Here is a 25,847-nt window from a genome sequence, read left to right on the forward strand (position 1 = left end):
CAAGCAGTCCGGGATGGCCTTTTAGTTTCACTGGCAGTCGTCCCTGGGGCACTCCACTGTCCTTCACTTCTAGGGTGTCTGCAAGTATGCAGTTCATGAATGTGCCCCTCACGCCTTGGTGAAGTGCCCTGTTCCAAACTAGTTTCCTCCTCTTCGCCCGTGCCACAGCCATCCCCCTTTCCCCGTCCCTGCCTGATTTCAGAGGGAAAGAGGACCGAGCAGAGTCTTGTGTAGTACATAGAGGGATCCCCCTCCCCTCATGACCTCTCCCATCGCCGCTCCCAGTTTCCCTGCCCACCACCCTCACCAGGCCTACTGGGAAATGGGTCTCAGCCAGCTCGAGCAGTGGACCCCTGGGCCGCTGACCGAACGGCCGAGACGGTGGGAGGGTCTGGGCCGGGGCGAGAGCTGGGGGGTCCATTTCTCGGCCCTCCCGCCGCCCCTCACACTATCTGGCAATGGTGATTGTCACTGTTTACTAAGCCCAGCCCAGGTCGGGGAGAGCTGGTTCCTGGGTGGCCGTGGTCCTCTGTGGGGGATGGAGGTCAGTTCTGTTTCCTCCGTTGGCACCGCTGTGAAGGCAGTAAGAAAGCAGCTTTTGAAGATTGCTTTCCACCCGACTAGGGCAGAGCCAAGCTCCAGCTCAAGGCTGGACCCAAGTCAGTGAGATTCAGCCTATCCATGTTTAATTGTGAGAAGCAGCGTAGCCTAGAGGATAGAGCACGGGAATGAGAGCCAGAAGGACCTGGGTTCTAATTCCGGCTCTGCCACCTGTCCGTTTTGTGATCTTGGGCATGTCATTTCACTTCTCTGTGTCTCATTTACCTCCTCTGTAAAATGGGGATTAAGACTGTGAGCCCCCATGTGGAACAGAGACTGTGTCCAAATTGATTAGCTTGTTTGTACCACACCACTTGGAACAGCGTATGGCACAAAGTAAGCGCTTAACAAATACTGTTTTAAAAATTGTGCCATTTGGGGAAGGAATAGCAAAGAAAGCATGAATCTAAAACTGTGCCCTCTCCTTTTCCACTACCTCTCCCTGCCCCTGCTTCTTAAACTTTCCTGCCAGGCTTTCATCTTCCTTCGAAGCATTTTTTGTGGTTTGCCCCGTGACCTCTCCAGTTTCTGTTTAATTGGGCCCTTCTTCTTTCATCAGTACGTTGGTAGTGTTGAAGAGATGAAGTATGGGAAATTCTTGGGGCACCTCGATCCATAGGGACTACACTAACACAAAGCAGGATTGAGAAACGTCATGGTGTAGTGAAGGAACACAGGCCTAGGATTCAGGGCACCTGGGTTCCGATCCGGGCTTTGCCGCTTGCCTGCCATGTGACCTTAGGCAAGAGACTTAACCTCTCTGTGCCTCCTTCCTCAGTTGTAAACTGGAGATTAAATACCTGTTTTTCTCTCCCCATTAGACCGTGAACCCCACCTTGGACGGGCTCTGTATCTGATCTGATCGTATTGTATCTACCCCAGCACACATAACAAATACCGCGATTATTAGTATCGTTGTGACACTGCTGCAGTGATGTCCCAAAACAGGAGTGGGTTCCTGTGTGCCCTCAGAGGGGTTTTCTCCAAAAGCTGGCTCAGCTCCTCGAGACAGACTCCTTTTGTATTTGGTTTTAGCCAATCGACAAATCAGTGAGAAAATTCTTCCTAGGGCTCACTGCTGGAAATGGCATATGCTTGGTGAAACAACGGACCATCAGGAAGAGAGGATTTACTTTCTTAAACACACACCCATTCTTTATTTAGCACTTTAAAAGTTTCTTCAGCTGCTGGGCACAAGAGAATTTGCAGATGTTAATCCTGCAGTCAGCATTCTGAGAGGTCCCAGCACTCTTTCAGTTCCTGTTCCAAAATCCACTTGAATTGTATAAATGCCTTCCTCCCTGTCAGACCTTAGGCCCCGGGTGGGACAGAGACCGAGATCCGGTCTGATTTTATCACGAATCTCCATGGGCGCTCAGCATGTAGAAAGTGTTCAGTACATACCATAAAAATCAATTGTTAATAATTATGGCAAATAAAATGTCAGTCATCCCAAATGTAATGATAATAATGGTTATTTAATAAATGCCTACTTTGTGCAAAGCGCTGTGCAAATCGTTGGGGTGGATACTGGATAATTGGATTGGACAAAATCCCTGACCTGCCTTGGGGCTCACAATCTTAGAGGGTATCCAGGTGTCTAATCCCCATTTTACAAAGGAGGAAACTGAGGCACAGAGAGGCTAAACGACTTGCCCAGGGTGACCTAACAGGCAAGTGGCAGGGCCAGAACAAGAACCCAGGTCTCCCGACTCCCACACTGTGCTTTTTCCACTAGGCTATGCTGCTAGTTGTTACCGTTATTATTGTTATTATTGTTATTATGTTAATGGACTCTTCTTTGGCATTCGAGGGTCTGGAGTTGCATGCAACCTAAAAGAGTGTCTTTTAGTAGAGCGAGCTATGGACCAGAGTTTTAGGGTCCCTCTAGAATGTACTTCCCAAGCGCTTAGTACAGTGCTCTGCACACAGTAAGCACTCAATAAATACGATTGAATGAATGAGTGAATGTAAGCTGCAGGCAGACAGGGAATGCGACTACCAACTCTGTTGTATTCTACCCTTCCAAGCGCTTAGTACAATGTTCTGCACTTAGGAAGCACTCAATAAATACCATTGATTGAGTGGTTGGGTCCAGTCCCGGCTCTGTCACCAGGGAATAGTCAGCTAATCAATCAGTCAATAGCATTGATTGAGCATCTGCTGTGTGCAGAGCCCTGCTCTAGATAGAGTTAGTACAAATGATCTCTGCCCTCAAGGAGGTTACGGTCTAACAGGGAAAAGGCAGACCCAAAATACATTAGACATATGAGGAAGAAGATCATGGAAAGGTGGCTAAGTGGATGAGGAACAGCAGAAGGGGAGTCTCCTAGGACCCCATGCCCCAAGGTGAAGGAAAGAGAGAGACACCCCTCCATGCTTTGGAAGAACCAGGCTCGTGTCTAATAATAATAACGATGGCATTTGTTAAGCGCTTACTACGTGTGAAGCATTGTTCTAAGCACTGGGCACTGTTCTGAGCTGTGTGGAAGTCAGAGCTCTTCATGACACTGTCTTCTTGACCGGAATGTTGATTAAGCGTCTATTAGAACGGTCTGTTCAATAATAACACACGGCTTCTCTAGGAAAGAGTATAATGTGCAATGAAAAAGAAGAGTGGTGGAATAAATCTGTCTAAAGATTAATTTGGTGCCCTAAATATTGGCAACCTTGACTGGAGTGATGTCTCCACTGAGGGAAAGGTAGGGTAATCGTTTTGTGTGGTTTTTCAAGCCCACGTGACTCAGGGCTCTTTTGGAAATCTCAGTGGTCTGACTTGCGCCTTCTCCATCTTCAGTCTCGGAGCCTTCATGCTCATGGATATGTTACAGGCAGGTCTCCTTTCTTCCCCACTTGACCCCCAGAAAGGGAGGCCCAGGCTGGAGAGGCGAGGGTCTCTCAGAATCAGTCGATCAGTCGTTCATATTTATTGAGCACTTACTGAGCTCACAGTCCACAGGGGGAGACTGACATTTAAATAAGTGACAGATGTGTAGGTAAGTGCTGTGCAGCTGAGGGTGGGGTGAGTAAAGTGTATAAATAATAATAATGGCATTTATTAACTGCTTACTATGTGCAAAGCACTGTTCCAAGCACTGGGGAGGTTACAAGGTGATCAGGTTGTCCCACGGGGGGCTCACAGTCTTCATCCCCATTTCACAGATGAGGTAACTGAGGCCCAGAGAAGTTAAGTGACTTGCCCAAAGTCACACAGCTGACAATTGGCGGAGCCAGGGTTTGAACTCATGACCTCTGACTCCAAAGCCCGGGCTCTTTCCACTGAGCCACGCTGCTTCTCTATAAATCCAAGTAAATGTAAGGGTGATACAGAAGGGAGAGGGAGCCGGGGAAATGAAGGTTTAGTTGGGTAAAGCTTCTTGGAGGAGATGGGAGTTTTACTAAGGCTTTGAAGGTGGGTCATGAAGGGTGAGGGAGTTTCAGGCCAGAAAGAGGATGTGGGCAAAGGGTAGGCGGTGAGATAATAATAATAATGATAATAATGATGATGTTATTTGTTAAGCGCTTTGTGCCAGGCACTGTACTAAGTGCTGGGATGGATAAAAGCAAATCGAGTCCCCGTCCCATGTGGGGCTCACAGCCTCACTCACCATTTTACAGATGAGGTAACTGAGGCCCAGAGAAGTGAAGCGACTTGCCCAAGGTCACACAGCAGACAGGTGGTAGAGCCGGGATTAGGACCCATGGCCTTCCGACTCTCGGGCCCATGCTCTATCCACTCCGCCACATAGACCGAGGCACAGTGAGTAGGCTGGCTTTAGAGAAACAGGGTGGCTCGGTGGAAAGAGCACGGGCTTGGGAATCAGAGGTCATGGGTTCTAATCCTAGCTCTCTCGCTTGTCAGCTGTGTGACTTTGGGCAAGTAACTTCTCTGTGCCTCAGTGACCTCATCTGTAAAATGGGGATTAAAACTGTGAGCCCCACGTGGGTCAACCTCATAACCTTGTATCTACCCCAGTGCTTAGAACAGTGCTTGGCACATTGTAAGACTTAACAAATACCATCATTATTATTATTATTATTATCATTATTATTAGGGGAGCAAAGAGAGTACCCAGTTGGACTAGGTAATCAGCTAGAACTTTCCCAGAATCTTCCTTGTAGTCGGGGGCAGTGAAATCCCAGATTTACTTGCATGACTGCCCCAACTGTTTTGCTGAATGTTTGCAATCCACCAACAGTGGTGAGGCTGTTGTGGGGGGAATTGATTCTAGCAATAAGGGAAACAGGAGGTTAAAAAGAGGAGCGGCGAAGGAAGGTAAGAGGACTCTTGAGACTGCATCCCTTACTTGTACTGCATTCTGCCCAGAGCTGCGTACACTAGGCACTCAATGAATTACTCTATTTATTTATTTATTTTATTTGTACATATTTATTCTATTTATTTGATTTTGTTAATATGTTTTGTTTTGTTCTCTGTCTCCCCCTTCTAGACTGTGAGCCCACTATTGGGTAGGGACTGTCTCTATATGATGCCAGCTTGTACTTCCCCAGCGCTTAGTACCGTGCTCTGCACCCAGTAAGTGCTCAATAAATACGATTGAATGAGTGAATGAATGAATGAACTACAGTAATCACCACCCCGTCTCCCTATTCCTAACTACTGCTCCATATTAAAAAAAAAAACCCTCTGCAGTATATGAGTCTACATCTCGGATATTCCAATCCTGTGCCTCTTCCTAACCCAGCGCGCACCACTATCACCATTTGCAAAAAGTATTTTTATTTTTTCCTTAAAAACCAGAACAGGGGATGGGAACAGAGGGTATTATGCAGTGGAGGCATTTATAAGAGGAAATATGGTACTCTGAGCTAGGCGGGCTGGGGCTATGAAAGGAGTCTTGGGTAGGTGGAGGGTTCCTTCACTTCTTTTCAAGGGCCTAGCCGCCCCCAACTTCCCCTGGTAGAATTGGAGCCAAACCAGCACTTTTCTCCTGAAAAACAATCTGCCATTGCTGGCTGCCCAGGCCCCACTCGGGAATTTGGAAATGGAACTTAGATCCCCCATCGCCTGCCAGGAGCCCCAGCTCCCAAGCCTGGTTGCCCTCACCTCCTGACCTCAGAATTACCCCCCAACTCCCCAAAGAGCTCCCGGACGCCCTCCGCACTGAAATCGGGGTGAATCCAGGGAGAGCGCCATAAACCAATGGATTTGGAGTCTGGTCCTCCCTAGCTCCCAGAGGATCTCCCTCCAGGAGGAGCAGCATGACCTGGTGGATAGAGCATGGGCCTGGGAATCAGAGTGACTTAGGTTCTAATCAAGGCTCTGCCACCTCTCTGCTTTGTGTTTTTGAGCAAGTCACTTCACATCTCTGTGCCTCAGTTACTTCGTCTACACAATGGGGATTGAGACTGTGGGATTGCGGCCAACCTGATTAGCTTGTATCTACCCTACTGCGTAGTACAGTGCCCGGCACAAAGAAAGCTTAACAAATGCCATTTAAAAAAGGCATACGTGGCCATTGGGTTGTGTCTGTTCTGCTTCATTTCCAGGATGCAGTATGAGGGAGTTGGTGGAGATTTCTGGGCAGCTCCCAGGAAGCTCGGGGTAAGACTGTCAGCCAGCCAGCTTCTCTGTGGTATTTGTTAGATGCTTAGTAAGTAACCAAGCACTGTGTTAAGCTCTGGGGTGGACACAAGATAATCAGATCAGACACAGTCCTTGTCTCACATGGGCTCACTGCCTAAGGGAAGAGAACAGATATTGAATCCCCATTATACAGATGAGGAAAGTAAGGCACAGAGAGGTTAAGTGACTTGCCTAAGGTCACACAGCAGGCATGTGGCAGAACTGGGATTAGAATCCAGGTCCTCTGACTCCCAGGCTGCTTCCTAGATTAATTTACAGGGTTTTACTCTAAAAAATGAACCAGCAGCCAACACTCTGGAGTGACTGCCAAATCCACCAGGACCTTTCCAAAGAATTGCACTGTTGAAATTAGAATCCTTTACAAACCAGTGGGAGATTAAATACTTACAGTATGAGATAAAGCAGCACTTGAATCAACTCACAGTGTCCAGCTCAGCTTCCCAAAGCCAAGAAGAGGGGAAAAAAGTGAAACGCTAAAATGCTGAAATGAAACATTCCGGGGTTGAGTTTTAGATGATCATTTCATAAAAACCGTGACTGCGGGATTCCCTTATGAGTAAGAAAAAAGCAAAGATATAAGCTCTCCAAAATGCACTCATCAATAATAATAAGTAAGGCTTTTTTGTGGTATTTGTTAAGCACTTACTAGGTGCCAGGAACTGTAATAAGCCCTAGGGTGGATACAAGCTAATCAGGTTGAACACAGTCCATGTCCCTCGTGGGGCTCACAGTCTTAATCCCCCTTTTACAGATGAAGCAAAGGAAAGGTAAGTGACTTACCCAAGGTCACACAGGGGACAAGTGGCAGTGTCAGGATTAGAACCCAGATCCTTCTGACCCACAGGCCCTTGCTCTCCACGGTAGCCCACATTGCTTCTAAGTGCTTACTGTGTGCTAAGCCCTGGGGTACAGTCAAATCAGATCAGATGCAGTCCCTGTCCCACATGGTACTCACAGTCTAAGACAACAGGTATTGAATCCCCATTTTACAGATGTAGAAACTGAGGCCCAGAGAAGTGAGGTGTCTTGCCCAAGGTCACAGAGCAGGCTTGTAGCAGAGCTGGAATTAGAACTCAAGTCTCCTGAATTCCACTCCTGGGCTCTTTCCACTCAGCCGCATTTCTCTTCGCTAGTACTATCAGATGATGCTACCCTTGGGCTGGTTCCCTGCTGACCCCAGAAGCTTTTTTTTTAACAAACCGTGGACTCGTGAGAACAGAGGGAATGTACTATCATGGATAGAAACCTGGTTGAAGGGTTGGCCCAAAGTGTCGGGATGATATTCTGCGTCTAGGTATTTAAGCACTTAATGTCTATACCTGGCACTGTGCTAAATGCTATGGTAGATACCAGACAATCGTGTTCTGGGCAGAGTCCACTCGGGCCTTTTTCAGGATGGAGAAGTGTAGCTAGTAGGGGTCCCCCAGGAATCTGTACCAGGACCTATTTCATTTGACTTCTTCAGAAGGAGCGTGCAGGGAAATCTCCACGTTTGCCGAAGACTCTAAGCTCACTTGGGTGGTGACCTGCTCTTGGTTAAACCGCAGGGAAGCGTCATTACTCCAAAGAAACAGGCCGAAGATGGGTAGCTGAGCATCCGTGTGAGCGTGTGCGGGGCCGTGCCCTTGGGCAAAATCACCCAAACTACAACCACGTGATGACAGGCTTGCAACTGCCAGTCACGGCGGGCGTATTTTAAGCAATCATTAATTGAGTGTGCAGCAGGAGCTTAAGGGGCCCGTCAGCTTGCAGGCACCATCAAGGAAGGGATAGAAAGCCAGAGAGCCGTGACACCACTGTAGAAAGGCTCCAGACCTGCAGTGATGCGTGTAGTGTCGGTCTCTATGTCTACCGTGTGAGGCTGCATGAAGGGGTCAGGACTCTGGCCTTGAAAGACTCAGGTTGAGGAGACGAATTAGAAGGGGACAGAATTGTGGCGAGGTGGATCGGGTGAGAACCAAGAGGGCAGATGTCACAAGATTCCTCCAAGGGTCGTGGGAGGCCGGGAGGAGGACGAGGCCTGGGCTGGGTGAACCGCGGGGCTGAGCCGGTGGGGAGGGGACGTGGTTGATGGCCGACCCAGGTAGGTGTTGCTGACAGTCTGACACTAGAGAGATAAGAGACAAGGACAGAGGTACAAAGAAAGAGGTTAGAAATCTTCCTTGTGGGCAGGGAATGTGTCTGTTGTGTTGTACCCTCCCAAATGCTTAGTATAGTGCTCTGCACACAGTAAGCACTTAATAAACACGATCAATTGATTGATCTACTAGGAGGCTCCAAACATTTTGGAATAGATCGATGGGTAGGTGCAAATTATGTGCCAAGCACTGGGGTAGGTAAATAATGAGATCAGACACGGTCCCCGACCCATCGGCATCTCATAATCTAAGAGGGACGGAGAGCGGGGGTCTTCTCCTCATTTTCCAGATGAGGGAACTGAGACTCAGAGAGGTTAAGTGGCTTGTCTGTGGTCCTACAGCCGATCAGTGGCAGAGTTGGACTCGCTACCCCGGTCTCCTAACTTCCAAGGCTCTCTTTCCATTAGGCCACACTGCCTGGTTGGGCAGTCCATATTGGGGGCTGCAGGAATAGGGAGGCCTAAGTCAGGGGTGTTGGGTAGTCCATCGTTTCTCAAGAGGATGAGCCTCCAAGAAGGTGTAATAATAATAATAATGATGATGCTGGCGGCATATATTAAGCGCTTACTGTGTGCAAAGTACTGCTCTAATCACTGGGGAGGTTACAAGGAGATCAGGTTGCCCCACGGGGGGCTCACAGTCTTACTCCCCATTTTACAGATGAGGTAACTGAGGCACAGAGAAGTTAAGTGACTTGCCCAAACTCCCACAGCTGACAATTGGTGGAGCCAGGATTTGAACCCCTGACCTCTGACTCCAAAGCTCTGGCTCTGGCTCTTTCCACTGAGCCACGCTGCTTCTATAAAATAAAACACACCATTCCCCCAACCATCCTGAGCTCACTGTTGAGCTCAAAGTAATGGGCACAGGGGCACCACAGGGCTGAGCCAGGGTGGCTTCATTAAGAGACCGATGCCCCGACTTTCTCGTCCAAGCGCAGGATTGATTTCAGTCCATAAATCAATCTTATTTATTGAGTGCTTACTGTTTACATAGCAGTGTACTAACCGCTTGGGAGAGTACAGTACGACAGAGTTGGTAGCCACGTTCCCTGCCCACAACAAGCTTACAGTCTAGAGGACGAACTTACATGGTTTGGCGCCAACATTTCTGATGGAATGATTCAGTCTTTAATTTGTGGCTGCTTGTGGGTTTCTTTAGTTGCTTTCCCTTTGGTGAAAATGACAACAAACACCTGGCATTCATGTATTAGTTTTGCACATTGGAAATCTATATCTAAGGGTGTAGATAGATTGATAGAACTATGTGCATAGGTAGATAGATGATTGTCCATATATAGAGATATGTGGTTGTCCTTCGTAGTTGAAAAATTTCACATAAGAGTTTGTGTGCGGCTAAAAGGGCCAATGTGGGATCCACAGTCTTGGGCACACAAGAAGACCGTTCAGTCAATCAGTCAGTCATATTTATTGAGTTCGTATTATGTGCACAGCACTATGCTAAGCGATTGAAAGAGTACACTATAACAGTAAACAGACACATTCCCTGGCCACAATGAGCTTGCAATCTAGAGGGGGAGACAGACATTAATATAAATAAATTACAATAAATTCCTTTTTATGTTCTAGTTAATATTTGTTGGGCCTGTTGCTGTTTTCTTTTTTTCCTCCTTGTCCCTCATTCCGTTTGAAGCTTTGGTCAAAGAGAGCTGTTCCCTTCTGGATGGCAGTGCGCCATGCAGGGCTGTCCTCAGCCCCTGAGTCCCAGTTTTCAGCTGGCAGGCCTGCACGGTCAGAGGCTGAGTTTTATCTGTTCGTGCACTAGAATCTCAATGAGAGCCGCCTCCTCTGAGCCTGGGGGACGTTCGCGACCGGTAAACCGGGCGACTGAGCTGGAGCTCAGGCTAGGGGACGGTGAGGGGAGGTGGGTGAGAAGTGAAGGGGTAGCCCTGACCAGAAGCAGATGGGCTGCGACTGCAGGAGACTTGAGAGTGCTGAACCTGAATGTCAGTGGAGAGGGGGCGGCCCGGCCCTGGCCAAGCTGAGGATGGTGACTGAGCCTGGCGGGAATTGGGGTGTGGGGAATCAGGTGCTGCAGTGGGTCTGTGGTGATGAGCCGTGACAGGAGGTGAATGGACCTTCACGCTGCTTCCACGACGAGGCAGCGGTTCGAGTTATTCTGGGGAAGTAGTGGCCCTCTGGTCCACTGCTGCCCATCTGGGCTGCCTTCCCCGGGCAATGGATGCTTCCTGCTGGCGTGGGGTCGGGCATGGGGGGAGGCGAGAGGGCGGAGGTGCCCTCAGACTGGTTTGGAGATTGGTCTTTTGGCTTATGATTGAGGTTTTGTTGGAAGCGTACCAGATTGAGGCCTCCTGGGTGTTTGTTTCTCTGTGCGTTTGTGTATGTGGTTTCGTGGGAACATACAAGATTGAGTCCTTCTAGGTGTTTGTGCCTGTGTCTCCCCACTTCCCCTCTCCCCACTTCCCTTTTTCCCGTATGCCCGAATGCGTCTGTGTCCACTTCCCCACCCCCGAGTGTGTGTCTGTGTCCACTTCCCCAACTGTGTGTGCGTGTGTGAGAGAGAGATAGACCGCGGCTATTGGCTGTCGCTGTCGGGTAGGGATCGCCCCTCTGGCGTAGCCAAGGGAAGGACGGTCCAGCACTTGTAAACGACAGGGTTTCACCTTAATTAGGACCTCGGGATTCTGAGCTGGCGAGGCCGGAAGCAGTTTTCTGGGCAGCTGACGAGCCGCTGCAGCTGCCATGTCTGGGAGATTGCGTCTCCCCAGCCGGTCAGGCGGCCCTTCCCCTCCCCTTCCTTTCCCTCCCCAGATTTCGTGGCCGCCCTCGCTCAGAGTCCGTCCGCTTTAGCCCCCGCCAGACTCCCCATAGCCCAGCTGGCAGCCCTGAGTGCCCACAGCTCCGCCGCCCACCCGGGCACGCTTGGCTGGAGCAATCCCACAGCCTGCAAGGGGAAGGTCACTTCCCTGCACTGGGCCCTGGGGGGACCTCATGCCCACCCTCCTCCATTCCCTCCCCCCCACTCCCCGCGGCCCGGCTCTCATTGCAGGAGTGATGGAAAATATCCTTAGGTCATTGGAAATTCCGGCGGGGGGAAGAGGATGTGCACTGTTGGTTCCCGGGTCCCGCTCCGAGATGCAGGGCGTCTGCTGGCCCACGGCAGGCTTGGCGGGGAACAGAATTCTTCTCTCCTGACCTCAGCCCTATGGTTAGTTCTAAACATTTCTAAACATTTTCAAAATGCAGTAAGACCGTTCCTTCTAAGATGGTTCCTCCCCCATCCCCGAGGCCAGCTACTGAAAACGTCTCAACGTGGAAAAGTTCTTTTGTGGGGAAGAGGGAAATCGGGACCTAGAGATGTGAGCGTGAACCTCAGTCGGGCCACAGCATTTTCCACGGCGCACCTCACCCCAGGGAAACACGATTGTGAAAACGGATGAAGGGGGACGGCAACTGGTTCGAGGGGTTCAAAACCGACGAATGAAGGCTTTGGTGGGTGAATGAAGGCTTGGGTGCCGACTTGTTGCTCTCCCGCCCTTCCCTCCAACACACAGAGGCTGTTTTGGAGAATTTCATTGGCTGCTGCAGGGCACCTGTTCACACGGCATTTGACAAGATCACTCCCTGGAGTGCAGGGCTCGTGTCTGTTCATTCCTGGCTGCTCTCCGAACGCTTAGTACAGGGCTCCACCCGTGATGGTCCAGAAACTCCTTCTGTGGTTCTCTCCCAAGTGCTTACTACAGTGCTCTGCCGCACAGTAAGGACTCCATAAATACGATTGATCCGTCGCTCCATCGCTTGCCCCATACAGACGTTACCCTAGGAGGCAAAACCACCCTTTAAAACCACACTGAAGCTTCCGAGCCGGCCGAAACCCCGAGTGGTTTCTGGAGAAGGGGCTTGTGCGGGGTGAGGGTGGGGATGGTGTCTCTCCCCAACTCATGGTGCCATTTCTCCTTCCTCCTGCGCAGAGTACCCGGATCTGGGGGACCTCCCTCCGCGGTCCCCCCTGCAGCCGGTCCGTGAGGATGGGCCCCCGCGGGAGGCAGCGGCGAGGCGGCGGACCCCCCGGGAACTCCGCGAGTTGTGGCACAAAGCAATCCTGCAGCAGATCCTGTTGCTTCGCATGGAGAAGGAGAACCGGAAGCTGCAAGGTCAGTGGCGAGCAGGGGACGGGGCTGGGGACGGAGCCGGCCTTGCTCTGGGACAAGAGCACTCTAGTTTGAGTTGTCCTCCCACCGGGGCAGACCCAAGGGGGCCGGCCTGGATCCAAGCTGTTGGCTCTTGGGCTCGCTCTGTACCACCACTGGCCTTGGACCATCATGGCACCCAGGAGGCCAGGGTGGAGGCTGGGAAGTGGCGAGTGAGGTGAGCCCATTGTTGGGTAGGGACCGTCTCTATATGTTGCGGACTTGTACTTCCCAAGCACTTAGTACAGTGCTCTGCACACAGTAAGCGCTCAATAAATACAATTGAATAAATGAATGAATGAATGAGCCACTTGTGTGCCCCCTTAGCTTGTGTGGATCCTAGTTAACCGCTCTGCCAGATGTATGCCTTGTGACTTGGACCAAGTCACGTAACTTCTCTGTGCCTTAGTTCTCTTGTTCTCCCTCCTACTTAGACTATGAGCCCTTTACAGGACAGGAATTGGGTCCAACCTAATTCACTTCTATCTACCCCATCACTTAAAACAGTGTTTGACACATAGTAAGCATTTAACAGATACCATTTAAAAAAAACAAAAAACAGGGGACTCAGAGGCTGGCCTATATGTGCCCCCTTGAGTGGTGGCTTGAAAGCACTCCATCACCTTGTCCCCTACTGTGTCACCTTGCTTCTCTCCTTCTACAACCCAGCCCACACGTGTTGCTCCTGTAGTGCTAACCTTCTCACCGGGCCTCCATCTCCCCTGTCTCACCACTGACCCATAGCCCATATCGTGCCTCGGGCCTGGAACCCCCTCCCTCCTCAAATTCCACAGACAGTCCCCCCCTTCAAAGTCTTATAGAAGGCACTTCTCTTCCAGGAGGCCTTCCCACTTTTCCTCATCTCCCACTCCCTTCTGCATCGCCCTGATTTGCTCCCTTGGCTCTTCCCCCCCACTCCCAGCACCACAGCACTTAGATAGATATCTGTCATTTTATTTATTTGTACTGCTGTCTGTCTACCCCACTCTAGACTGAAAGCCCGTTGTGGGCAGTGACTATGACTGTTTATTGTACTGTACTGTTCCAAGCGCTTAGTACAGTGCTCTGCACACAGTAAGCACTCACTAAATAGTATTCAGTGAGTGAATGAATGTTACTTAACCTCAACAAGGACTCAAAGGCGGACCTAAATGTGCTCCATTTTCCTTTTTATGGTGTTCGTTAAGCATCAGTTAAGCATTGTTAAGCATATGGTGTTTGTGAAGCAGCATGGCTCAGTGGAAAGAGCCCGGGCTTTGGAGTCAGAGGTCATGGGTTCAAATCCCGGCTCAGCCACTTGTCAGCTGTGTGACCTTGGGCAAGTCACGTCACTTCTCTGGGCCTCAGTTCCCTCATCTGTAGAATGGGGATCAAGACTGTGAGCCCCCCATGGGACAACCTGATCACCTTGTAAACTCCCCAGCGCTTAGAACAGTGCTTTGCACATAGTAAGCGCTTAATAAATGCCATTATTATTGTTATTATTCACTATATTCCAGGCACTGCACTAAGCATTTTCATTCGTTCATTCAATCGTATTTATTGAGCGCTTACTGTGTGCAGAGCACTGTACTAAGCGCTTGGGAAGTACAAGTTGGCAACATATGCACTGAGGTAGGTATAAGCTAATCAGGTCGGACACAGTCCATTTCTCGCAAGGAGCTCCCAGTCTTAATCCTAACCTAGGCCCAGAGAAGTGACGTGACTAACCCCAGGTCACACAGCAGATGAGTGGTGGAGGCGGGATTAGAACCCAGGACCTCCGACACCAAGGCTCGCACTCTTTCCACCAGGACACGTTGCTTCTTGTACTCCCTCCTGTGACTCTTAGTTAACCGCAATACAGGACACAGAGGCGGGCATGTTGTGCCCCGTTGTGTGGCTTGCGTGCTCCTCTTTTGTGGCTCCTCATTAACCGCAACACAGGACCCTGAGTCAGACCCGTGTGTGTTCACTTGTGTGGTTTGTGTGTGCTTCCCTTGTGTGGCTCCTCGTTAACCACAGCACAGGACCCAGAGGCAGACCTGTGTGCTCCCCCTTGTTCCAATATACTTGCCGCCTCTCCCCTCTCTGACCCGTCCATTAAACTCTAAGTCACTCGAGGGCAGGGACCTTGCCTTCTAAGGCTGTCGTGTGGCATGGGCGCCTACTACAGCACCTTGTGTGGAGCTGGACTCTCTCAGGGGGGATCGATAAATATTGGTGGGTTCCGGCGACAGTCAGGGCTGGAGGATCTCTCCTATTGCTTCAGAAGCGCTAGATTTCGAGGGGCCCTGCTACACAAGTCTTTCTCCTAAAGAGAACATGTCTGCTAACTTGTTTTCTGCTCTTCCAAGCGCTTAGTACCGTGCTCTGCACATAGTGAGCCCTCAATAAATACCATTGATTGAATGCTTAATTGATGGATTAAAACAAGATGATCACAATTTTGGTAGTGAGGCTAGACAAAACTTTCCTTTTAATTACCATAAAGCTGTGCTGTGGCTGCATTTCCGTCTTAAAGCATGTAGAATGCAGTTTTAATTCCAAATGCTGTCGCATACCCCCTGAAGTATGGGATCATACAATTCACGTGTGCCGCCTTCTCGAATATAATTGTGTAACTATGGATCTAATTTTTGTCCCTCTCCCCGGCCCCCCAGCCAAAGGCTCTGAGCTGCAGACACTAAGGGCCCCATGTTAATCTGGCTGGGGTGGTGGATGATGTGGTGACATCTGTGTACTTCCCAAGTGCTTAGTACAGTGCTCTGCACTCAGTAAGCGCTCAATAAATATGATTGATTGATTGATTGATCTATTCTATTTATTTTATTTTGTTAGTATGTTTGGTTTTGTTCTCTGTCTCCCCCTTTTAGACTGTGAGCCCACTATTGGGTAGGGACTGTCTCTATGTGTTGCCAACTTATACTTCCCAAGCGCTTAGTACAGTGCTCTGCACACAGTAAGCGCTCAATAAATACGATTGATTGATTGATACGTGGAGAATAGCTCAGTGATATTTGCTTAGCACTTAATATGGGCCAACCGTTGACCATATACAAGATAATTAGATTAGACACCGTCTCTGCACCACATTGGGCTCACAATCTAAGAAAGGGAGAGAACTGAGGCACAGAGAGGTGAAGTGTCATTTCTGTCCAAGGTCACACAGCATTCATTCATTGTCAGATTTATTGAGCGCTTACTGTGTGCAGAGAACTGTACTAAGCGCTTGGGAAGTACAAGTTGGCAACATATAGAGACGGTCCCTATCCACAACGGGCTCACAGTCTAGAAGGGGGAGACAGACAACAGAATAAAACATGTGGACAGGTGTCAAGTCGTCAGAACAAATAGAATTAAAGCTAAATGCACATCTTTAACAAAATAAATAGAATAGTAAATATGTACAAGTAAAATAGAGTGATAAATCTGTACAAACATATATACAGGTGCTGTGGGGAGGGGAAGGAGGTAGGGCGAGGGGGGATGGGGAGGAGGAGAGGAAAAAGGGGGCTCATTCTGGGGCAGATTCAGGAATAGAACCCAGATTGCCTGGCTCCAAGCCCTGCACTCCTTCCAAGAGGCCATACCGTTTTCCGTGTGAGGAGATGTTTTCCTTGCTAGTTGATGTCCAGTTCAGGGGTCTCCTGATAGAGGGTGCCCAGCCTGAGGTCTGGCAGAGCCAAGGCCCCTCTGCGGGGCTGGCCCTCTGCACCCGGCGTAGTTACGTGAACAGGAGATCCTCCCCTCCCTGAGGACCAGGGACAGCAATAGTTTGGTGGTCTCCTCAATCAATCAATCAATCAATCGTATTTATTGAGCGCTTACTATGTGCAGAGCACTGTACTAAGCGCTTGGGAAGTACAAATTGGCAACACATAGAGACAGTCCCTACCCACCACCCCCCTGCAGCCCTGATTGTGTCCGGAGTGGGCCCGGGCCCCAGGAAGAGGCTCTGGGCCCCTCCATCCGTCCCCTGGGTCTGGCCCCGCAGGCCTGCTCTGCCCCTGCCTGCCCTGAAAAGCCTCGGGAGGGTCAGCCCGGGGCTTGCTGGCACCCTGCTATGGCATGCCGGAGCCAGGCTACAGGCACAGCCACACAGTGGAGGCCGGGCCCACAGCCAGGTGACTACTTCCCAAGGATCCTAGGGGTGGGACTCCCCAACCCCAGCCCAGCCCCCCCAGGCCTCCTCGTCACCGCTGTGGAAAGGGTCAGCATTTCAGTTCCTGGTCGGGGGCCCCAATCAATCAATCAATCGTATTTATTGAGCGCTTACTGTGTGCAGAGCACGGTACTAAGCACTTGGGAAGTACAAGTTGGCAACATATAGAGACAGTCCCTACCCAACAGTGGGCCCACAGTCTAAAAGGGGGAGACGGAGAACAAAACCAAACATAGTAACAAAATAAAATAAATAGGTCCAGGCCCCAGGTCCAGGGAGGGTGGCGGGGGGTGGCCATTGCCTCCTTGGCTTCAGTTGGGAGCCAGCAGGAAACCAGAGCTGCAGCACGGCTCCTGGGTCCTACTGTCTCCTGGCCCTTCTTCACACGGGTGGAATCGCTGGGCCCCGCTTGACTCTGGCCCTGGCAGAGAGCTCAGTCCCTGCCATGCCTTCCTTGTGTGCACTTCCATTTGTGTGGGTGTGGGTATGTCCCTGGCCCTGCGTGTGTTGTGTGGGTGTGTGTCTAGCCCTGTGGGTGGGTTTGCCCATGTATGTCCGTGTCACTCCAGGATCCTGTATGTGTTTGTGTGTCCCCCCTTCTCACTCTTTCTGTGTCTCCCTGTCCTCATATGTGTGTGTGTGTGTGCCTGTGTGTGTCTGTCTCCACCTCTCTAGCCCTAGGTGGCGGGGGCAGGGGAGTCTCTGTCTCTAGGTTTTTTCCACAACACATCACCCCAATTTTGTCCTGCACTTGAAGGCAAAGGCCTGTGACTCCATTCTGGATCCATCAGCCCAGAAAGCTCAGTGTTTTCTAAACCCAACTGCCTTCCAGACATGTGTGTGCATGTGTGTGCGTATGTGTGTGTGTGTGAGTGAGAGAGAGAGAGAGAGAGAGAGAGATGGAAGAAGAGTGCTCTATGTGAACTGTACATTTGTATGAGGGAATTAGGAAACCAATCCCCCTTTGCCAGGGGCAACTGGCAGGGAGGGCCAGTGGGCAGGGCAGGGAGGCTGCGGATAAACTGGATTCCTGCGGGCGCAGCCTGTCGTTCTGCACGCCCTGCGGGGCCCTGCTTTGGAGACACGCCTCCCAGGCAGACCAGCCACGCCACTTTCCCAGTGAAGGGGAAACTTTGAGAGCTCAGCGTTATGCAATGTATGCTTCCCCAGGAGGCCCGCGCAAGCGCAGGAGCAATCCAGGCCTGCCCCTCGGGCAGCAGGTCGACACTGAGCCGCTGGCAGGCAGGGACGGAGGATGACCGAATCCTGGCCCGAGGATCGCGGCACAGATCTGGGGTGGAAGGCAGGGCTCGGCTGATGCAGGAACAGAAAATCCCTGCCAGATATGACCCCGGCCGGCCTCTCATGCCCGAGGTCTAATCGTGTCCATGGCAGGAGCCACAAGAGTCCCGCCCCCGTCTTCCCGTGTGCCCTCTCTCAGGGCCAGCTGTGGGACCCTGCCCAGAAATGACAGGGTGAGGAAGCGTCAGTCACGTGAGGCTCAAAGTTCCTGGGGAGGAGGTGCCAGGGACCCATGGACAGTGCGGAGAGTTTGCCAGTGGTTCAGCTTGGTCCCCTTGGAAGAGAACCGGCAAGTTGGGCAGATCCGATCGATAGAATTCACATCTCAGTTTTTTAAAAGTGGAGGTAACGTGGGGCCCTCGGGGCAGAGTTAACAGCATGGCTTTGCGAATAGAGCACGGCCCTGGTAGGAGGACCTGGGTTCTAATCCTGGCTCCGCCACTTGTCTGCTGTGTGACCGTGGGCAAATCACTTCACTTTTCCATGCCCCAGTTACCTCATCTGTAAATAGGGATTCAGAGTGTGAGCTCCATGTGGGACAGGGACTGTGTCCAACCTGATTAACTTGTATCTACCCCAGCGCTTAGAACAGTGTTAGGCACATAGTAAGCTCTTAACAAGTACCAAAATTAATTGTTAATTATTAGACCAAGGGGCTTGAAAGGAACTGTGTCAGACCTTGCGAGTGGCCAGGGCACCCGGCCATACTGGAGAAGCTCAATGGGGGCCCAGAACAGTTTCCCCAGAGTCGCCTACCGGCCCTTCTCAGCCGACCATTGGTGAGGGTCTGAGACGCAGGCAGCTCACCAGCCCCGAGGCAGTTTCCCCGGCCGCACTGGATGGGACACAGCAGGCGATGTCGTTACAGACGAGGGCCCAGTAAAGCCTTCTGAACACCATCGGTATCCAGGGCAACCCCCCTCATTCCACCTAACCCTCATAGTGCCTAGTCAAGGATGATGTTGATTAGGGTATTTATTCAGCACTTAATATGCATCAAGCACTGTTCTAAACACTGGGGTGTGTGTCAGAGCAGGCCTGTGGGGTCAGATCCAGGGGACGGATGGATGGGCCCAAGCAGTGGCCTTGGGCCCAGAGCCCCCTCCCAGCTTCTGTACCCGCTGCAGGGACAGTCGGGGCTGGGGAGGGATGCTGAGCATGAGGAAGCCGGGGGACCACCAAACTATTGCTGTCCCTGGCCCACAGGGAGGGGAGCATCCCCCGTCCACTTAACTGAGCCGGCTGCAGAGGGTCAGCCCTGCAGAGGGGCCATGGCTCTGCCTGACCTCGGGCTGGGAATCCTCCCTCAGGGGACCCCTGAACTGGACATTAACCAGCAAGGAAGACATCTCCTCACGTGGAAAACGGTGTCGCCTCATGGAAGGAGTGCAGGATTTGGAGTCAGGAGACCTAGGTTCTATTCCTGAATCTGCCATTTGCCTGCTTTGTGACTTGGGGCAGAAATAAGTTAATCAGATGAGACACAGACCCTGTCCTACATGGGATGCACATCCTAAGTAGGAGGGAGAGCAGATATTGCCTCCACAGTTTGTAGTTGAGGAAACTGAGGCACAGAGAGGTCAAGTCAGTTGTCCAAGGTCAAACAGCAGGCAAGTGGCAGAGCCCGGATTAGAATCCAGGTCCTCTGATTCCCGGGCCCATGCTCTTTTCACTAGGCCACATTGCTTCGCCCAGTGGGAAAACACGGAGGAAGCAGAGATCTGAATTCTGCTTGGCTCCTGGGGGATGCCTCTAGTTCCGCCTCCCCGGTTAATAATAACAATAATAATAATAATAATAATAATTTTGGTATTTGTTAAGCGCTTCCTATGTGCCAAGCACTATTCTAAGCACTGGACACTGTTCTAAGCGCTGGATGCTAGAGGAGGCTGGGTCAGAGCGGCTAGTCAAAACTGGGGGGATCACGAGGGGTCCCACATAAGGGCTCATGGCAGCTCCCAGGCTGCCAGACAGGATCCTGGGGATCTGCCTGCCGTGCTGGAGATATTCCTGTTCCTGTTTCAACCTCAGCAGGGTCCAGGAACATGGGGGCCTTGGGCCCAAGCTAGGGCCTCCCAAGCTTGAGAGGGTTGACCTGTCCACCGTAGGCCAGCCCAACCGTGGGCCGCTTCTGCCTCAGCACTAGAGCCGCTGACCTGTTCGGCCCTTATTTTCATGTTTCTCACCTCTCCTAATGCAAGAGGAGAGAGGTCCTTAAGCATAGCTCAACCTGAGTTCTAATCCCCGCTCTGCCGTGTATTGGCTGTGTGACCTTGGGCAAGTCACTTAACTTTTCAGTTACCTCATCTGTAAAATGGGGATTAAGACTGCGAGCCCCATGTGGGACAGGTACTGCAGCCAACCTAGTAGTTTACCCAGTGCTTCATACAGTGCCTGGCATATAGTAAACACTTAAAAAAAACAGCTACTCAGCCCCTGGGGGTATGTGTTTCAGGAATATATTTATTCTTCTGATTTCAATTCCCTTTTTTAATTTACTCCAAGACAAGCAACTCACGAGTGTCTTTCCGGGACTTTCCCACGGACTCAGCTCTGGCCCCGTCTGGGCCCCGGCCCGAGCCAGGACAAGAGTCCGGGGCTGATAGAGATGAAGGGGGCCACCGCTGCAACGAGACCAGGGCTGGAGGGTCTCAGAGTGGCTCAGTAGAACAGAGGCGGGACAGTTCTCAAATCTTCCCTCCTGCTGCTTGGGAGCACCTACTCCATGGCTGGAGTTGGATTTGTTAAACACACTATGTGTCAAGGCCTGTACTAAGTGCTGGGGTAGATACAGGATAGTCAGGTCCCACCTGGGGCTCACAAAGTAGGAGGGAGAACAAGTATTGAATCCCCATTTAGTAGATAAGGAAATTGAGGCCTAGAGAAGTGGTGACTTGTCCAAAGTCATACCGCAGGTATATGGTGGAGCCAGGATGAGAACCCAGGCTTATGCTTTCCCAGTCAATCAGTGGCATTTATTGAGCGCTAACAGTGGGCAGAGCACTGTACTAAGCACTTGAGAGAATACAATAGGGTAGGTTGACACGCTCCCCTACCCACAACAAGCTTGCAGTCTTCCCATTAGGCCTCGCTGCTCCCCATGCCGGTTCTTTCCTCCTCTGTTAAGGGGAGGACAGGAGTTCCATGGTTCCTTCCAGGCTTTGTTTCCATTTTACCATTTTAAGCCCATTACAGTCAAATGTAGAAAGCGTTTCCTCCCCTGCCCTCACACACATGTAGTGGGGTGAGAAAAAATTCAGTTGGCTTCTCTGGACCCCAATCATGAATTACCCACATAATTAGCTCCAAACATTCCCCTGCTCATTGTTGCTGTCGAGGGAGATCAGCTGTGGGACCCCCTTCCCGGGGGAATTTCCAGCCGGCAGAAGGGAGTGCCGCATTTCCAGATATTCCCGGCCTGAACAGAAGCTTTGCGTGCTGAAGCCAGTTTCTTCTGGCTTCCTTTCTAAATCAGGTGATAGAGAGGCAGACCAGGCTGGCCGGGAACAGCCGCGGCAAGTGGCCCTGCGCCTGGATCTGTACTGAGCTCCTTGTGCGGGCAAGGTGCTGTACTGGGCACCTTCTGCATGCATGAGGAGCAGCGTGGGCTAGTGGGCAGAGCATGGGCCTGGGATTTGAAAGGACCTGAGTTCTAGTCCCAGCTCTTCCACTTGTCTGCTGTGTTACTTTGGGCAAATCACTTATTTCTCTGTGCCTCAGTTCCCTCATCTGTAAAGTAGGGATTAAGACTGTGAGCCACAGATAGGACAGGGACTGTGTCCAACCCGATTACTTTGCATCTACCCCAGTGCTCAGAAGAGTACCTGGCATTTGTAAATACTTAACAAATACCATAAAAAAAAGAGCACTGGACTAGTTGCCTTCTGCCTGCAGAGCGCTGGAGTGGGAACTTTGTTAGTGGAGAGCCCTGGGCTGGGTTCCTTCTCCTTGTGGAATCTTTCTTGGTGAATTGTTTCCACCCTGGGAGGTACATGCCCTCCATTTGCCCAATTTCAGGAAGCAGCGTGACCCAGCTGAAAGAGCCAAGTCCTGGTAGCCCCGACTCTAGTCTCCAGTCCCTCCCCTGCCTCCTCTGGGACCTTGGGAAAGTCACTTACCTTCTCTGGGCTTCAGTTTCCTCATCTGTAAAATAGGGATTCAGTTCCTGTTCTCCCTCCCCCTCGGACTGTGAGCTCCTTGTGGAACGGGGTCTGTGTCCGATGGCATCTATCCCAGGGTTTAGCACAGTGCCTGGCATACTCCACAATTATTACTCTTCTTCCCCTCCAAGCGTTTCCATGAACTCAGACAAAAATCAACTTGGACTATATCCCAAGCAGCTCTTAGGAGTTGGAAGTGTGTTTGGAATGGACGCAATGGTCCTATCGGCTTAATGATGCTTTAGATTGATGGATGCAAAGAATCTCTTATGCATTATGAGCCACTGTCAATCAGGAACGCATTAGTGTAAAACATCAAAAGACAGCCATTACAAGGAGTGATTTAAGAGTTCAACGTTTCCTCAGTTCTGCATTCCTGCATTTACCTGGTTTAGAGCCCTCAACGATAAGGAGGCGCAAGTCATTTCAAAGTCATCTTTAAGCTTCAGGTGTTAGCCAAAGTTTGTCCAAAAAAAGCTCTCCCAACTCAGTCTCTGATTCATTCATTCAGTCGTATTTATTGAGCGCTTACCGTGTGCAGAGCACTGTACTAAGCACTTGAAAAGTACAACTCGGCAACAAGTAGAGACGATTCCTATCCAACAGTGGGCTCCTAGCTGGTAAAAGCTGATTTTTTTTTTCCACTGAATGTTTTAGGAGTGTCTTGAGCTTAAAGGTGTTTCAGTGCAGGCAGTCCTGAGGGACTTGGCCAGATCTCGGAAAAGTTTTTCTGAGAAAGCCCTGCTCCAGCAGCGTGTTAAGCAGGGTCTCTGTGACGTTCAGACTCCTTGTGACTTTTAGACTGTGAGCCCATTGTTGGGTAGAGACTGTCTCTATATATTGCCAACTTGTACTTCCCAAGCGCTTAGTACAGTGCTCTGCACACAGTAAGTGCTCAATAAATACAGTTCATTGATTGATTGTGATGGCCGTACTACGGCTTCCACCCCTGGGTCAAAACCCCGAGATCCCTGGTGTAACTCCCCTCTGCTCCTGAGTGGTCCGCGCTTCTCCGGAAAGTGGTCTCCAGAGCCGCTTTCTAAAAATGGGAACCATCTTTTATCTTGCTGAGTTTTCAAACAACCTTCAGATGTGGGCCTTGCAGCTGGCCTAGCAGATAGAGCAAAGCCTCGGAGTCGGAAGGACCTGGGTTCTAATCCCTGGCTCTCTGTTGGCCTGCCGTGTGACCTTGGGCAAGCCACTTAACTTTTCTGTGCCTCAGTTCCCTCATCTGTAAAACGGGGGTTAAGATTGTGAAGCCACCGGTGGGACAGTAACTGTGTCCAACCCGATTTGCTGGTATCTGCACCAGTGCTTAGTTCCTGGTACACGGTAAGAGCTTAACAAATGCCAAGATTATTATTATGCCATGGCAAAAGCTTCAAAGGGTGTTGGGTGATGTAGGTTCAATCAAGCAATTAGTCAGCGATGTGTATTGAGCATCGAACCTGTGTAGAGCATTGTACTAAATGCCCGGGAGAGCACAATTGAATTAGTAGATTCAGTGAGGAAACTAACAGTCTAAAGGGGAGAAAGGCACTGAAACAAGTTACTGGTAAGAGGAAGCAGTGAAATATAAAGAAATGTACATAAGTGCCACAGTGCAGCCGGGGAGAACCCAAACTGCTTGGGGTGAAGGGAACTGCTGAAGTGGCAGGAAGCGGGAAACTGCCTGCCCCAAAACTCTCAAGACCCTTGTTAAAAATTCAGTGGAAGAGAAAATCGCCTTTTACCAGCCAGGATCAGAGAAACTGAGTTGGAAGAGCCTTTTTTGGAGAAACTCTGGCCAACACTTGAAGCTTAAAAATGACTTTGAAATGACTTGGGTCTCTTTTTCATTGAGGGCTCCAAACCAGGTATACACAGGCATGCCGAACTGAGGAAAAGGTGGAATGATGAAAGATGAGTCGGGGAAGGCCCCTGGGAGGCACTTTGCTCCTCTAACTCCAGCCCATTCACTGTCCCTCGATCTCGTCTCTCTCTCCATCGACCCCTTGCTCAGGTCCTCCTTCCAGCCTGGAACTCTCTCCCCTTTTACATCCAACAGGCCACCATTCTCCCCATCTTCAAAGCCCTAGTAAAGTCTCATCACTTCCAGGAAGCCTTCCCTGACTACTCTCTTATCTCTCCATCCTAATTACCCTCCTTGCTGTGTCACCTACACACTTAAAGAATAATAATAGTAACAATAATAATAATAATAATGGTATTTAAGTGCTTACTATATGCCAGCATTATACTAGGTGCTGGGATAGATACAAGATCATGAGGGCCTATATCAAGGCTCACAGTCTGAGTCAGTGAGAGAATACTTGAATCCGTAACCCCGCCCTCACCCCCACAATATTTGTGTATTTTAAACTGTGTTGCTTCCCCTCCATCTGTAATGTATTTTTGGGATGTCTCCCTTGCTAGACTCTAAGCTCCTTGAATGAAGGCAGGGGTCATATCTACTTACTCTCCTCTCCTCTCCCCAAGCACTGAGTACAGTGCTGTGCACACAGTAGGCACTTGGTAATTGCCATTGATTGATTGGATCAGATATCTGCAGAGCCGAAGTACAGCCCAAGCCAAACGAAACAGTGCGTAGTGATTCGAAAGCCAGGGCAGGGCCATTAACCGTCTCGGGCCCGGCATGGACCCCGCCGGAAATTCTCAATCCTCGTGTGACCAGTGGAGACCGTGCTGGGTCTCCCCCTTTGCGGCTCTGTCCTCGGCCCCGGGCCCCCAGGCCCACCTCAGGCTCTCACTGGCGTTAACCGGCCGTTACAGCTTCCGAAAACGATCTGCTGAACAGGCGCCTGAAGCTTGATTACGAGGAAATCACGCCCTGCCTCAAGGATGCGACGGCCACCTGGGAGAGTATGCTGAGCACGCCGGGGAGGGCCAGGATCAAGTTTGAGGCCGAAAGACTCCATTCCGCCGTGGGTCAAGGTAGGCCTGGCCGGGGGCCGCTGGTCCGCCCTGTGCTCTGCCCGACAGAAGCCTCCCCTTCCCAGTGTTGGGGACGAAGGGTGGTAGGCAGGACCTTCCCCGCTCTCTGCCTGCTCCCTCCAGTAGAAGTGGGAGGGAGATGCCCGCACTCCAAGCCCAGAAGAATAGAGTGGCCCCTCAGTTGGAAGGAGCCACTGCTGACATGAAGCTGCAGCCGGCGATCTCCTTTCCACTTACACACTCTATCCTGGAAGATGGGGTCGGGCCCCTTTTCTGGCCCCTGGCCATGGGGTGAGCTGCGCTCAGGCACCAGTGCTTAAGACGGGGAAGGCTGGTCCAAACCAAACCTGAGTGGTTTTGCAAGAAGGTTGATGGTTTGCTCTGAACCATCCACACTCTCATTCAGTCCCATCCCTGTGCCCAGCAGCTGGTAGGGAGAACGGGTGGTACAGTCCCAGGTCCCAGAATGGAATAAAAATGGTGACACTAAGTGGTGACTATGTCCCTAGTCACTGGGATGGATACAGGAAAACTGGTTGGGATGCAGTTCCTGTCCCACAGAGGACTCAGGGTTAGGAAGGAGAACAGAAGTCTCAGCCCCGTTTTGCAGATGAGGTCACCGAGGCCAAGAATGGTTAGCGAGGCCAAGAGAGAAGCAGCGTGGCTCAATGAAAAGAGCCCAGGCTGTGGAGTAAGAGGTCATGGGTTCAAATCCCGGCTCTGCCAATTGTCAGCTGTGTGACTTTGGGCAAGTCACTTCACTTCTCTGTGCCTCAGTTCCCTCATCTGT

The 25,847-nt window shown here is 50.9% G+C and overlaps 1 protein-coding gene across 1 annotated transcript in view; it reads left to right on the forward strand.

Annotated features, from left to right (window-relative positions):
- TBC1D1 (TBC1 domain family member 1) overlaps positions 1-25,847 on the forward strand; it is a 141,807-nt gene that overhangs the window by 95,045 nt on the left and 20,915 nt on the right. The window contains exons 15-16 of the mRNA XM_038752611.1: positions 12,299-12,481; positions 24,896-25,057. Coding sequence (XP_038608539.1) covers positions 12,299-12,481; positions 24,896-25,057 — 345 coding nt within the window. The remainder of the gene's footprint in view (positions 1-12,298; positions 12,482-24,895; positions 25,058-25,847) is intronic.

This window comes from Tachyglossus aculeatus, chromosome 10 (assembly GCF_015852505.1).
Source record: "Tachyglossus aculeatus isolate mTacAcu1 chromosome 10, mTacAcu1.pri, whole genome shotgun sequence".
NCBI lineage: Eukaryota > Metazoa > Chordata > Mammalia > Monotremata > Tachyglossidae > Tachyglossus > Tachyglossus aculeatus.